This window comes from Kryptolebias marmoratus, linkage group LG8, assembly GCF_001649575.2.
Source record: "Kryptolebias marmoratus isolate JLee-2015 linkage group LG8, ASM164957v2, whole genome shotgun sequence".
Taxonomy (NCBI): Eukaryota; Metazoa; Chordata; class Actinopteri; order Cyprinodontiformes; family Rivulidae; genus Kryptolebias; species Kryptolebias marmoratus.
The window spans coordinates 16,637,910-16,652,814 of record NC_051437.1 but is presented as its reverse complement, the minus strand read 5'-3'; the positions used below and the strand labels follow the sequence as shown (position 1 = coordinate 16,652,814).

Sequence of the window (14,905 nt, the reverse complement as noted above, 5' to 3'; positions counted from 1 at the left end):
GCTTGTTTTAAACTAAATGCGGCAAAAGGCTACCTAAAAACAGCTAAAGTCTAGTTGAAAGCCAAAAGTAGAAGAGTGATAACTAAAATGTAAATGCAGCAAAAGGCTAGCTAAATGTTAAAAGAAATATAATTGTAACTAAAAGCTAAAAGTAGCATAGGAAGACAAAAAAACAAACAGAGCAAATACCATGAAGCAGGTTCCAAAGAGAACATCGTTCATGGAGGAATTGAAGCTGTCTCGATGTATTTATGTAATTAACATTTTGAAAATTATAAAAGTTACAAAAATCAAAGGTCATAGCACTCATCTTCTGAGTGAGATGGACGTTTTGATATGAATGGCTAAAAAAAAGCACAGACAAACAAAAACAAACAACACAAACAACAAAACAAAAACGATAACAACACAATAAAGGATGCTTTGAAGATTTTAGGATGACGTCAAGCTAAATATCAAATGCGCCCCTGAATAATAAATATCCTACGCAGATATCAGTGCATAAAATACAAAAAAAGAGAGGAAAAAATGAAGTTTTAGCTGACATTTTCGAACAGAAACTTTCCGAGCGCGCCTTGAACGCACCGCAAAGGGAGGGTCTTGAGAGGTTCGGTTTGCCTCGGCCGTTTACTCTGATTAGCTTCACGGGGTTCACGGGACGACAGTTTAGGAAGAAACACGGAGCTCTCCGACAATTTGAACGCCTTCCCAGCGAGGTAAGACCTTTTTGAGCGTTTATTTGACAGTTTTCTCGTGCGACCGAAGGGGCCGAGAGGTTCGCGTAGTCAATAACTACAGTTTTGTGTGGGTTTTGTGGTAAAAGTATCTGGTCGAAGCGGCGGCACCGCCGTGGACACGTTAATGAGCCGAAATGCCAGCAGTAGCTCGGCGAGTTGAAACCTGTTACTTTAGTTAAAAAAAGTTTTCCGAGGTTATTTTCGGTGGTTGGTCGACACAACGAGAAGCTAAAAGACATTCTTAAACTAGGCACACCTGTTTGTCCTGCCCGAGCGTATTGTCCCGGTGAAGAAATGGACCTTATCGGCGTTTACCGTTTCTGCCTGCTTCATTACGTAATTTAATGACGTGGAGGAGACACGGCTGAGGTTGACTGGCTGTGGGGTAAACATGTAAAACTTTCTTCTTTAACAACAATAAAATAAACCCGTTTTACCAGTAAGCACGGGATGGGATTGGTTAGTATCAGATCTTTCAGACCCCCCCCCCCTGTTTTCGACACAGGAATTCCTGGAAAGCAAGAGGATTATCCAAAGAGTCTTTTGGCTGCTTAACCTCCCCTTGGTTTTGGTTGAGCGGCCAAAGTCTGCCCTCTCTTCGTCTGTTCCAGATAAGTGATAAAACATTTGTCTGTCCCGAGGAAATTCCTTTCCCTGAGTCACCACACCCTGGTTGTTGTGCTGCCGAGAAGCTCCTGTAGTGCAAACCTTCACATCTCTCCCCTTCCTTGTCTTGGCATGTAAAAAAAACAAAACCTGCACTCCTGGTGTGTGTGTGTGTGTTTGTCGTGAACCAAAGTCAGACGTGCAGAAAACTCTCTCCAAGCAGGACTACTGCCATGTTAGTTTCTCCACAGGCACTAGGGAGATGAGAGGATATTTGACCGAAACAAGTCGAAATAATGCTCCTGGTTTGTTTGTTGTTTTGACTCCGTGGAAATGTGATGTTTCGCAGCTCATGGACAGAGATAGTGCTGCCCGGCTCTCAGATGACTCTCAGCTACTACCACGCCAGATTTTGGCTTAGTATCTGTGAACTTACCTGAGTTGGAGCCACTTTTCTGTTGGGTTAGCTGTGGTGTCAGTTGTAGGTGTGCTGAGTGTCATAAAAATGTGCCCATTGGTTCATGACATATTTTACTAACAGGCAAATGTTATTGCCATACTGTTAAGGAAAAAGCACTGTGCGTTGTGTAGCACTTGGCGTATGTGTAGGAGGATGAGGCTCAGCTACTACTGTGGTAAATTTTGGGTCAACATCTATAAAATCGGCTCATTTTTCTGTTTCCTTAGGTTGCTTTGCCATCTTGAAATGGTTGTTTCCAGAAGTTAAGGATTTGTAGACGTCCGTCCAATGACTCCCCGAGCGTTCCTTCAAAAATCCTTCTGCTAGTTCATGAGATATTTTGCTAACGCAGCAAACACGGAACACAAAAACACGGGAGATAACTCATCTCGTGCAGTGGAGGAAAAATGCAATTTTAATTCCAAAACGCTGAGCACTATAAGGATTTAAACTTGAGCAGTCTTCGACCACTGGCAGAAAGAAAGAAGATCTCACATGCGTAGAGGCATAAAAATCAATAATAATTGTAATTAAAAAAAAAAGATTTCAGTCTTTGTGTTCATCGTGCCAAATCCGTCCGAGTATAAGGCGGATGTTTAAACAGAAAATAGAATAAACATCTAATTGAAAGGTCTTATTTAAATGCTTTCAGAAGTAGTTATTCAGCATTATTGTGGAACATTTTAATCACAACAAAAAAAAAGTTGTGATAATTAAACTAATTATTATGACTAACCAGTGTGAAATAAGCATTGCATGGTTTCAGCTAAGGTCTTTTTGTTGTTGTTGCTTTTGTAATTATTTAATTTGATTGAATAATTGTTTGCTTCATAAATTGTCTGGAAACTGTGAAAATAGTAATTTTTTTAAATCATCTGTTTTATTAAAAGCTTGTTTTTGCTCATTAAAACTATAAATATTTCCCTCATTTACTCTCAGTCAACTGATTGTCTGAAATTGTAATTATTTCACCTTTTACTCAGCTAGTTGTGCAATGCCATAATATTCCAGGAAAGTAGTATGTGTATTTTAGGTGACTATACTTATAATTTATCTTTTATTATATCTAATCTTAATGTTTATGGAGACAAACATGTTTGGCAGTGATGGTGTTTAAGGCTCTTATTTGACCTGGAAGAAGTAGGGATGCATTAGAAGTCACACATCTACTAAAACTAAAATAAATAAATGGTCAAATAGTCACAAATCGTGTACATATTTAAAATTTCAGTTAGACTCGATGCCTTATTGATAAATACAAATCTTGAGTGTGTGAGCTTTTTATTTTTTTGTGTTACTGAGCTCAGACTGATAGTTGATGAGCTCATTAGGTCGGTGTGAAAGTTTTTAGAGATAACTATGAATCAGAAGCTGCATCCATGTCTTTATAACCAGAGGGCATTTGACTTGATGCCTTTTTTTATTTTGTTCTTTTGTCTTACGACAGACCTCGGAGTGTTTTTCTGTCCTCTTGACTGCATGTACCAGCCTGAAGCTTTGTGCCGAGGAACTAAGGAAGTGCACGAGTTCTCAGCTTATTTAAACCTACAAACAAAATGTCTGAGTGCCGACAGGAGTGACAGATTGCTCACTCGGTGCGTTTTTTGTTTTCGTTTTTCGTTTTCTGTTTGAACTCCTCGAAGTCTGCGGAGAGCTGCGAGTATGCTTATTGTCGAGCTATAGATGTTTATCAGTCAAGGTGTTCAGAAAGAGGCTCCACGGTGTATCCTGTCCCAGATTTGTGTGGGCAGCTTTCCATCAGGCAACATTTCCACAGAGGCCTGTTTTGTTTCGAGAGCTGATGTGACATGTTCTGCAGCAAAATGGGAGAAATTATATTTGTGCTCCTAAAGGAAAGGAGTTCTACATGGCAAACTGTTTTTATTCTGGATGCAAATGCAACTAAATATAATGTATAAAACATTTACACTTGAGTCAATATTTGTCTGATATGTGTTACTTTTATATAAGTATGGTTAAAGTCAGTATGACTGTATTTAAGTGTTTCCCTGCTTTCTGATTGTCATTCATTGTCTCAGTCTGGCTTGACTATTTGAAGGAATTTGGCTACAAGTGTTAATTTATTTTGTCCTCCTAGCTTTATATTTTCTTCCACTCAGACTAAGACACATTTTAGCCTTTAGGTACATGCAAATAAGTTCAGATTATTTACTTAATTATTTAAAACACTGAACAAAAACAGCTAGCAGTGAAGTGAAAAGCTAAGAAATCTTGTCAGTGGAGGCTGTGAGTCAATTGGGAGTGCCCGCACATGTTTGTTTTTATTAGTTCTGTATGTGTGAATTGCAAAAAATAATAATAAAAAAAAAAAGGGTTGCTGCACCCTAAGGATGTGCTACATTAGCTTCCTGTTGGTGACGTCAGGCTGCAACTCATGGAGCAAGACATGAGGGCAGGGTAAGAACGAGAGCCTGAAGGAGGACGGACAGAAGAGGGGGAGCTCCCGGAGCGAACGGTGGACAACAAGGTCCGATGAAGTCAGCTGCTTCATCGTGTCCAGCTGAGGCATGTGCAGCTGCATAATGTAGCAGAGAGCTGCTCTTCAAGTCCTGAGAAGATGGGTTTCCAAATCAACTCGTGACTTATTTACCCGTTTGTTTAATCACAGTCAGAGAAGATCAGATGCGTGCACATCACAGAACATAATTTTAATGTTTTTAAATTTCTGTCACTGAGCACCACACGTCTGTTTTCCGCTCCCTCAGTCGATCTGACTTCTCTGTCCGTCTGAACTGGACCCAGGAGACTGAGAGGTAGATGACAGAATAATTCTGTGTGATATTTTTTTCCCCTCGTTTGCTCTGTTCTCTGAGCTGAGATGTGTTAAACAAGGTGGGTGGGGTCCGTCTCAATGGCTGTGCCCTATTTTGGGCTCCAGTTAGGTTCTGTGACTTTAGCCTCCACAGCTTTTTTGTTTGTTTGCTTATTTTTTTGCGGCAACCTGGGGTCTAGAATTAGACTCATCCTTGAAAACCTAAATTTGGTTTTAATTTATTTGCAGATGGTTTTTCTTGCAAATAAGCATTTTTTTCCACAAGGCAATAACCTCAGAAAAAAATAAGCTTTTTTTTTTTTTAACGGACAGTTAAATACTCAAATTTGGAGTACTTTTAGCTACATTCTAACATGTTTGTCACCCTATTTCACAGTATAATATTTGACTAGCTGGGTCATCTATCCTGAATATTTTAACTTCAACAAAGTAAGATAAAAGTGCTGATATGTGTTGAGGGGGACAGCAGTTTGAATGAGATGAGAGATTCCTCGTGGCTTTAGTTTTCCTGTATTTTAACAGACAAGCCAGTGTCTGATAACTATTTGCTTTATTTAATCATCTCACAGACCACACTTTGCTGGTGAATGCATCAGTTCTGGACAGGTATTGGAGCAGAGCTGCTTATGTGGCTTTGTGAGCATAAAGGAAAAGCAGATAAAATGTTTTGGTATGTGGTCAGATGTTACTTTAACCTGTGGTTTAGTTGTTGTTGTTTTTTTTACTGCTCACAGTTTCTCTGGCAATCAGATGTTTACAGCTTTTATTGGTTTTACTACTTCAGGAAGCGTTTAATGTTTTCTAAAACAAAATATAACCAAAAAACTGGAAAACTTTAATCATCTGTACCTATTTATAAATACACTTGTCGCTGTTTGCTCATACATTTTTGACTTATTTGTGCTTTAGTTGAACTGGTGCACATTAGTTAAAGACCTCCCATCACAGTCAAAATTTATTTGATGCTGCTTTTATCGCCTTACTACCTCCACTGAGCAAGGCAGGTTAATGTGTGCCTACAGTGCACCGAAGGTGGAGAAATGAAGGAGAAAAGACGATCTGTGCCACGTGTACGGGGAATAAGTTCGCCCGTTGCTATTTGGGAACAAACATGCGAGACGGCATCATTACTAAGACACGTTAAAGTGAAGTCTGCTGCAGAGTGTGTCGGATCTGTTTCTGAGCTGTCAGGTCTCCACGTTCTTTTGTACTACATCTGGCGGCTCGTTTTTTTGAGCTTGGCCTATAAAATAGTTGATTCAGTTCAGTAAATAAATGATCTTATGTGACACTCTTCTAATAAGCGTGTTTGCTGAAAAGTGCTCGTATCTTAATGTGCTACTGCGGTTTTGTTTATATATGATATAAAAATCGGCATTAATATGTGTAAATATTTAATATCAGCTTATTGTTTGTTGCCTCGGTGTTTAAGTACAGGCTTTTATTACATATTTTAATGTATAACGTCTACTTATTGAAGTAAAAAGTACTTTTAGTCTTTGTTCTTGTCCTTGTCCTGACACTGAACACGTGCGCACACACTCACTCGGACACACGTTAATGCAACGTAAAGGTGCCTATATCATCACTACAGCCCATGTGCTGCCACTGTAACAGCAAGCACCCTGCTGCCAGAGTCCTAATTATCAATAAGCAGCACCATCTCATTTTCTTTGAATCTGCAGCAGTGGCCATATCTTCTTTTTTTTGAAGTTTTCTGTGTTAGCTACTAAAAGTGTTTGTGTGCACCTTCCCTCTGGCAATGACAGTATGATGTATGGAGTAGCAGCAGCCTGCTATCACAGAGAACAGGTGGCTCTCTCCGGAGATTCTCTGGCAACACACTGGCCTGATTTACTGTGTAGAAATAAAAATCTAACTGAACAGTTTTCCTTTTACTCTGGTAGTGGAAATGGTCGCTGTGGCTGCAGGGAATCAAAATGAACAACTCAGGGCCACCCATTCGAGAGACTGTGGCAGAGGATTTTGAGTAGCAAGATTCCCATTGCCTAGCTTTGATTTGCAGAACGTGTGAACAAGTAGTGGTAAATGTTTTCCTCCACTATTGTGCAGAACAAAAAAGTTGTGATGCTTGTTAAGGGTGCATTTTTATATTTTATATGAGCTACTGGAATGTAAACATCTTTTGAGATGTTTTTTTCAGATCTTCTGGCCGGGCAGAGATTAAAATGAGATTGCAGACTGACTATTTCTGTTCTGAGCTGGCACATTTTAAGCTTCCTTGACTGAAGGGCTTTTTTTTTCATAAATCTCATACATTCCTGGAAATTAACCAGGAAAAACATGGCATTTGTTTTGTTTTTGCTCTGCAGCTGGTTTACAGGTGGGATAATGACCAACATAGCCTAGACCATTACTCTGTGGCAACACAACACGGCTAACTTTAGTCACCTAAAGCTGTTACATACTGCTAAAATCAATAAACCTCTTGGTCATAAAACAGATCTCAAAGATGCTAAAGAGCCCAGTGGTAGCATCTGTTGGTAGTTTAATGGTTTATTGCTATGATTTCTACACCTTATATTTGTTATGATTTAGAAACTGCTGGATGCGTGGCAGCAGAGGTTTCTGTCTTTGTGTTGCTCCGGGTAGCTTTATGCTACTGGCTGCCAGCCAGAGGTTTGTCTCCTCCTGCCTTGTCTTCATTATTTTTCGTCCAGTGGGACATGATTATTGATGTGTGTGACAGTCACTCTGTTATCTGGCAAACATTTCTCTCACGATCACACACCTTTCGTGGATCCAAGAAAAGACAAAAGCAGAGCCGTGTCTGACAAAACTAGTAAGAGCTGCACATCACTCCTCTTGAGACGTAGAGGTGACACGATGAAAGAAAATATTATGACTGACGGAGCTTGTGTGGAAAGAAGCATGCCGAGCGCTGAGGCTGCAGAGTATGCAAGTCTACCACTCTCCTCCTGGTTCTTTCCCTCCTGCTCTGTTTTTCACCCTACACACAGAACACAACCCAGGAAAAGGAAGAGGGTGCGGCTCCAAAACAAACTTGGGTCATCTCTTTTTTTTTTTTTTTTCTTTTTTCTTTTTCCTAACTCTCACACTATTTATGGTCACAGTCCCTTCTCCTTTTGTCCTCAGTTGAACTCCGTTTTCTGCTGTTTACTGTGTCAAGCCCTAACATGTAGATGTCTCCCTGTGTGTTTTTGTTTGTAGATGGCTGCAATCAGAAAGAAGCTGGTGATAGTTGGAGATGGTGCATGCGGGAAGACCTGTCTGCTTATCGTCTTCAGTAAGGATCAGTTCCCAGAGGTCTACGTCCCCACTGTATTTGAAAACTACATCGCTGACATCGAAGTCGATAGCAAACAGGTACAAAATGTTAAGAATGTCTGCTGATGACAATGAATAATGACATGAACAAAGTCTACATGTATTAAGTGTAATTATTGAATTACTTTTGCACAACCTGGTTTGTCACACAACTTAAACTCTGAGGAAAATGTTGAACTTTTAAACTCCACTGCCCTTATTTGACTCTTAAGGTTACAGGTCATGTTATAGGCAGGGAGTTGAGGAAACGGTCACGTTAGCGTATGAAACACAGATGTTTTTTTTGTTTTTAATGTTATGAAACAAGTTCAAGTGAATCAAACACGGGGGATGTCTTACTGCAGAGTAAGTGCTGTAAGGATTCAGAACACAGCAGGGATTTTATTTACCCTTGTTGAGAAATCAAAGCAGGCAGTTTTATGTGACAATCTGACCCTGGTCGTGAAGCACGCCATTGTGACTCATGGGGATAAATGCATGTCATGACAGAACCTTTGGGTCACTTCATTGTTACGAACAGACAGACTTTAAGCCAACAACAGGAAGTGGATCCGTGCTACCTTCCTGATCAGAGCTGAAGTCCCCCCTCCATTACCACCCCTGTACATCATGACTAATATCCTGTTCCTGCTTCCTGTGCTGCAAAATCTGGGATCAGCTTTTTGAGGTTCTGACTGAATGTCAAGTGGATTGTTCTACTTATAAAAAAATTTGGCATACGGATTAGTTTTAAACTAAAAGGTGGGCAATATAGCAAAATTAACTTTTTTTTATCAAGATTTTTAGTTATTTATTTATTTAATATCTTGCGAGGTAAAAACAGTGCAACCAAACTATTTTTCTTTGTAAAAACTTAGCCCTATAAGGAAAAAATGGACAAACTGGAACATTTAAGCCAAATAACATTTCTATCAACTTAGACCAAATACAATGGAGATTTAACAACTATGTTCTAGTTTATATTTGAAGCACTCTCTCTGTTTTTTCCCTAACCCCAATTTTGAATTTTGAATGAAAAGGTGAACAACAGCAACACTCCAGTTAAGTGCACTCTTGCTGCCTAAAAGCTAATCTATGAAGCTACCAAATCCACTTGTTTTTGAGTTAGGACTCAGTTTATATTTAGCTTTAATAAACATGAGCCTAAACAGTAGCAGAACAAAACATCAAGGTGGAAATTGAGTTTAAAACAATTATTCAAGCTTATTTAAAGTAGGTCAAATACCCATGTCAACTAATATTATGAACTAATTCAGTATTACTGCATTATTCAACTCAGTCATTTTGACATGACTTTAATTTACCTCCTAAGGTAAAACACTAAACATTTTCCTGAAAGGGGTAAAATAAAAATGAAAATTTGGAGGTAAACTGGTGACCTCTGAAGTGTAACGTGATTCTTAACGTGATACTGGCTGATTATTAAAACCCAGCAACTTTTTAATCCCTAGTTTTCTGCCATTTTGTAGGCTGCATGGTTACTGGTTCACTTACTACTTTCCATTATTTGCTTGCCTTCTCGTGTAGACTCTCTTTCTCAAACGCCTGTGTGAGAGGTTTGTTTGGGTCTAAAGTTACCCCCTTTATCTCTGTTGCGTGCAGCGTGGCTGCTCTCCGAGCTGATGCTGTCTCTTTAAGTAGTTGTAAAGGTTTGTCAAAAAGGGTTTTGGCCAAATTTGTGATGTTGCTCTTGTGTGAAAATGATCTCCCTGTGGTTAAATACATCTGACTGTGCTACCGTGTCTAACTACTCCTGCCAAAGTAAGTAGTCGGTGATCCTGTGATAAAGACTTGGCCAAAAAGGGAGCAGTGAGAAGTCTAAAGTCCAGATGAGCTGCTAAGATACTCTAGTTGTTCACTGAGGATGATTACAGTTCGTATTCACGTCTTAGCTGCAGCAGGAACAGTTTCCAGCTGTGGTTGTTTTACTTGTGAGGCTGCTGTTTAGAAATCAGCCCAATATAGGCCATCATTGTGTCAAGATGCAGTTCAAGCTCAGACTTGTATAATCATAACTTTTGCATGAACTAACCTTATTGAACTAGAGTGTACAAACCACGGAAGTGTTTTTGCTGAGCTGTTGTCTGATTTTTGCTGGGCATTTGTTTATGTAGAGCAGGCCAGATGCTCTGGGACTGCCACCAGTTTGATTAACAGCCTAAAGGCCCTGTGGGGGAAACTCCTCCCCCGCTGAAGAGATGGCTTTTTGGTTTGTTTTTTTGGTCTGTTACTGGTTAAGTAAAATGTTCAATATTTTTTTTTCCCATTTCAAAGGTTTTGCTTCTGTTATTAGTAATATTGTGTATTTTGTACTTTTAGCCTGTTTTAAGTGATGCTATGAATACTGTACTTAAAAAAAGTTAGCTGAATTTACACTCTGCTCTCGCTGCCTCTTGGATCATTAGGTTTTTTTTAATTTGTTTCTGCCTTTCTCTCTCAGGTGGAGTTGGCCCTGTGGGACACTGCAGGCCAGGAAGACTATGATCGACTGCGGCCTCTCTCCTACCCTGACACGGATGTCATCCTTATGTGTTTCTCCATAGACAGCCCCGACAGTTTAGGTAAGGCTGGAAATAGTTGTTCACAAAGGCTTTTGGTTTTTGTTCCCTTAATATTTAATTTACTGTCTTCACGTTTCATAAAAGTGATATTTCACTATTTGAAAAGTTGATATTTATTCAGATAGTGTTTCCGAATATAAAATGTTACAAGCTAGTAACTTTGCTAAAGAGACTGATCCACCTGACCTTTACTTAGCTGCTGCAGTTTGACTCAATAAACTGAAAGTCAGACCTTAAATACTATAAATAATGCAATTAAGTAGAATTTGATCAACCTAAACACTGTAGAGATGTAAACATGTCACCAAATATCCATGTTTCAGTGGCTCATTTGGTCTTTTCAGGTTATGTCTAATGATTTTGTAATGGCTTTAAATTTAGTTGACTAATTAAATTTAGAAATACACTTGAAATGGCTTTAGTGCTGCCTCTAGGTTGTGTTCAACAGGTTTAAAATATCACGTACTTTAGGTTTAGAACACTGTTCTTGGCCCATAAAAGAATTAGATCTAATGTGAAAAATGTTTTTTTTTAAAGCTTTAGCTGTTGGGTTTTCTCCCACAGTATTTTATTAAGGGTAAAGTCTTAAATGGTCTTTTTTATTTTGGCATAATGATGTCTGGTTCCAAAGAAAACGTCTGATTTTCATCAGCAAGCTCAGACCACAGTATCAGCCAGGGGTCAGCGACATCTTGATGTTTGTCAGCACAATCACAGGGGAAACTCCTCCTACGCTCCTTGTAGGGCTACGGTTCTGGTATGTGGTGTGCTCTGACTATATTTTCCTGTTTTAAATTCTCACAGAGAACATTCCAGAGAAATGGACACCCGAAGTGAAACACTTCTGTCCCAACGTCCCCATCATCCTTGTGGGCAACAAGAAGGACCTTAGAAACGATGAACACACGCGTCGGGAGTTGGCCAAGATGAAACAAGTGTGTTTCTGCGTCAGACACAAATATAACCTCAGCATTTACCATCCTCTCTGTTTATTGTCTGATGTTTAACCCTCTGTGAATACCCCAGGAGCCAGTGAAGTCTGAGGAGGGCAGGGACATGGCAAACCGCATCGGTGCTTTTGGCTACCTGGAGTGCTCAGCCAAGACGAAGGATGGCGTGCGGGATGTGTTCGAGATGGCCACCAGAGCAGCACTGCAGGTCCGCAAGCGCAAGAAGAGGGGCGGCTGCCAGCTACTGTGAGGGGCCCAGGATCTGTCGGTTCATCAGCACCTGTGGGAAGACTCTCCCAGACACACAGAGCAAACATAGAAAAACCTTTAAATCAGTAGCTTCCATAGACTGTACTTACTTCACAGATGCGAGCAAATATAAAAGACATCTGTTTAAAAGCAAAACAAATCAGCCTTTTCGTTAAAGTTTTCTTTTACAAGCCACCCAGTTATCGTTTGTTTCCTGTTCTGTTTCCTGCAACAGCACACCAGTCTGCTTGTGTGAAGGACCGGACCCTTCCTTCTGTATGAATGTATGTTTCTATTTAAATGTGCATATACTTTACAAACGCCAAACGTCTGCCTGTGTGTCATGATTGTTTGTTTACAGAGAAGGCTCTGTGGGCTCCTCCTGCCCACGGACCGTGTCTCTCGCTCAGCCGTGAGGGGCTGTTTTAGATTTGCTGCTTTTGTGCTTCTCCTGAACTTTCTTCATGTATGTACCACTTCATTTCCTTTTTTTTTTTTTTTTTTACATCAGCTTCTGTTCTCGTTCTTTTGTGTTGTGTCACTATTCATTTTATACACTAAAGTTTGTGCTGTTTCAGCTGAACTGTATTTCACAATTTGCTCCTCCGCTAAAGACTAAAATTAGAGCCTGTTCACACTTAACGACTTCACTGTAGCCCACATGCAGAACACTGACAGAGCAGTACGTGTTCGTAGGGAGAGGCTTTGCACTGTAGGCCTTGTTCGCGGCGATGGCTTTAACTGGCACTGGAGACAGTGGTCTGTTGTTGTGGACAATACTGGCAGCTGCACTCACACTGGCTCTGACAGACAACAAAGCTTTCCCCTCAGCTACAGTCCAGCCTCCTCTCTGATCTCAGTGCCGTTTCAGATCCAGTGCGGAGCTCTCCAACGTCACTGCGCACTGGATTTACTGAGGTTGAATGCACTCTGTAAACAACATTTAGATTTGAACAAAATGCACAACTGACAGCCAGTCTGGCAGCTCATTGTCGTTAGCGAAGTGCCATTTGTCCAGTTCAGCCAACCAAGATCAGGTCTGTTGGCCATTTGAAACTGGGGCTTTTTTGTTGCATAAATAGTATTAGCACACAGTGTTTGTCAAAGACACTTATGATGGAGTTAAGTCTATTTTGTAAGCAGGTAGTTCTTTGCAGTTTGTGTACTTTTATCACATCTACAGCAAAGACATGCAGTCTGTATCCAGTCCTGCATGTTAGTGTACTAATGGCCCACTGGTCCTGCCAGTCGTAAACTTTATCCTTTTGTCTTTCTTCTGTAGAGAATTTTTAGGTCCACAGATTGGACTGTAGTGGGCCTAGACTAATACCTGGACCCCAGTGTTCAATGTCAAACCCCGTAGTTAGGAAAAATAAAATGATTATGATGCTTTGCAAACAGAAGTGGAATGTGTTGAAGTTATGTATGAGGAAAAAAAAAAGAAACATGGTAATAAAGTATTTTTGAAATACTATATTTTAACTGGATTTGTTTTGCAGTACCACAAACTGACAAAAAAGTACTGAGTTACTTTAACTAAGTTATATGCAGGATAAAATTGGACACATGATTCACTTTGTTTTATTTAATCATACTTTATTTGTATTTTTTTCATTGTAAATTCATAAGCAGTCCAAAAATGTTTCTCATCTGATAAATATCTGTTTTTGAACGAGTTTAAAAAACATTTGCAAGCTTCGTGCGTTGATTTTTCCCTGAATAACAATTTATTCAATCATCAGTTATTAACAAGAATAATTTCACTTAGGAAAAAAAGCAAATGATTTGGTCAAAAACATTTAAACCCTGAGATGGTGAACAATAAGGGTTAAGACTAACAGTAGATTTAAAAAGTAAACTTTGCATGATGAGTCTTCCCAGCAACACTGATCCAGACTGGTGTGGCTCACATGTCGCTCCTCCACTCTGGGTCCAGTTGCTGCTGAACGACACTCTCTGAAGTCTCCACTAGAAAAGGTACATCAGGAAGCAAGGTTTGATTACAAACAAGATGATTGACTTAAGAAAAGCAGATAAAAATGTGTTTTACCATAACCCTCAATGCTGATGTAGAGCATGGAAAGTCTGGTTATTATGGCTGCATCATCTTCCTCTGAAGGGGTAAATCCAGTGTAGCCTCTTTCATCTTTGCAGTACTTAATGAAGCTGCAGAGGAAGGAGGGGAGGGATTTAACAGACTGACCTTAAAGTGCTTTTATGTGCCGGCGAGAAGGAACGGCAGGAGGTGGGAGAGACCTACCGAGCCCAGGTAGGATCTGAGTTCAGCACCACGGGGTTTCCCACCACAACCAGCAGAGCTTTGGCTCGAGTCACAGCCACATTGAATCTCTGGAAAACGTACAGAAAACCCGTCAGCTGAGGTGTGAACGACATTCTGTGTGTGTGTGTGTGTGTGCTTGTGCTGCTTACCTTCTCGTTCTTGACAAAGCCCAGGTTGAACTTCTTGTCGAACTCCATGAAATTTGAGCTGCTTCGAACTGTGGACACCAAGATGACTCTTCTCTCCTGGCCTTGAAATTCCTCCACTGAACCAACCTGACACACACACACGTTTACATTCAAAGCACACTGGCTGCTCTTCATGGATGACCTTTAATTTCAGTTTACTTGCCTTCAGTAAATTCATGTCTTGAAACTTAAAGTCCTTCCCAACTTTTTCCAGGGCCTTACGGATTTTCTGCACCTATAAAGAGACAAACCGGCTGCCCTGTTTATTCAACACATGCCTAGGAAAGCGTCCGCTTGTGTGCCAACCAACGTAATCTGAAAAGACAGAACCTACAAACTCAACTTGTGTTTGATAGGCAATAATTCATACCTGCTTCCTGTAGGGGGCGATGATGCCAATATCTTTGGCTGCAATTTTAGCCATTCCCTTCTTGCCATCGGTCTGCAGCAGGTTTCTCACATAATCCATCAGCACCTCCACCTCTGCCACGTTAAAGAACGAAGGGCTGCTCTTCTCGCGAACATCGACACCGGACACCCCGTGAAAGATCACTGGGAAGTCCTGAAAAACAAGGAAAAAAAAGTTTGAAACGAAAGAACTCCGATGCAGCTGTGCACCTACAGGTGCTGGTCATAAAATTAGAATATCATGAAAAAGTAGATTGATTTCAGTAATTCCATTTAAAAAGTGAAACTTGTATATTATATTCATACATTACATACAAACTCATATATTTCAAATGTTTATTTCGTTTAATTTTGATGATTAC

The 14,905-nt window shown here is 40.1% G+C and overlaps 2 protein-coding genes across 2 annotated transcripts in view; one reads left to right on the top strand and one right to left on the bottom strand.

Moving 5' to 3' along the window:
- The first annotated feature begins 590 nt into the window (after positions 1-590).
- On the top strand, positions 591-13,140 carry LOC108235231 (rho-related GTP-binding protein RhoA-D). The gene is made up of 5 exons (XM_017415083.3): positions 591-716; positions 7,790-7,945; positions 10,347-10,467; positions 11,272-11,402; positions 11,494-13,140. The coding sequence occupies exons 2-5, from the start codon at positions 7,790-7,792 to the stop codon at positions 11,665-11,667; spliced, it is 582 nt and encodes a 193-aa protein (XP_017270572.1). The 5' UTR covers positions 591-716; the 3' UTR covers positions 11,668-13,140.
- A 112-nt stretch (positions 13,141-13,252) lies between these two features.
- Positions 13,253-14,905, bottom strand: part of LOC108235230 (putative helicase mov-10-B.1) — an 11,915-nt gene continuing 10,262 nt past the window's right edge. Inside the window, exons 18-23 of the mRNA XM_017415081.3 lie at positions 14,506-14,697; positions 14,299-14,370; positions 14,097-14,222; positions 13,927-14,015; positions 13,717-13,832; positions 13,253-13,634 (exon numbers count right to left, since the gene is read on the bottom strand). Coding sequence (XP_017270570.1) covers positions 13,573-13,634; positions 13,717-13,832; positions 13,927-14,015; positions 14,097-14,222; positions 14,299-14,370; positions 14,506-14,697 — 657 coding nt within the window. The 3' untranslated portion in view covers positions 13,253-13,572. The remainder of the gene's footprint in view (positions 13,635-13,716; positions 13,833-13,926; positions 14,016-14,096; positions 14,223-14,298; positions 14,371-14,505; positions 14,698-14,905) is intronic.

What these genes read in the sequence shown, in the direction of transcription:
- LOC108235231 (XM_017415083.3), top strand. Translation starts at nt 7,790, where the DNA reads ATGGCTGCAATCAGAAAGAAGCTGGTGATAGTTGGAGATGGTGCATGC. An exon ending in TCGAAGTCGATAGCAAACAG is followed by an intron (nt 7,946 to 10,346) that starts GTACAAAATGTT and finishes TTTCTCTCTCAG; the next exon opens with GTGGAGTTGGCCCTGTGGGA. An exon ending in AGACAGCCCCGACAGTTTAG is followed by an intron (nt 10,468 to 11,271) that starts GTAAGGCTGGAA and finishes AAATTCTCACAG; the next exon opens with AGAACATTCCAGAGAAATGG.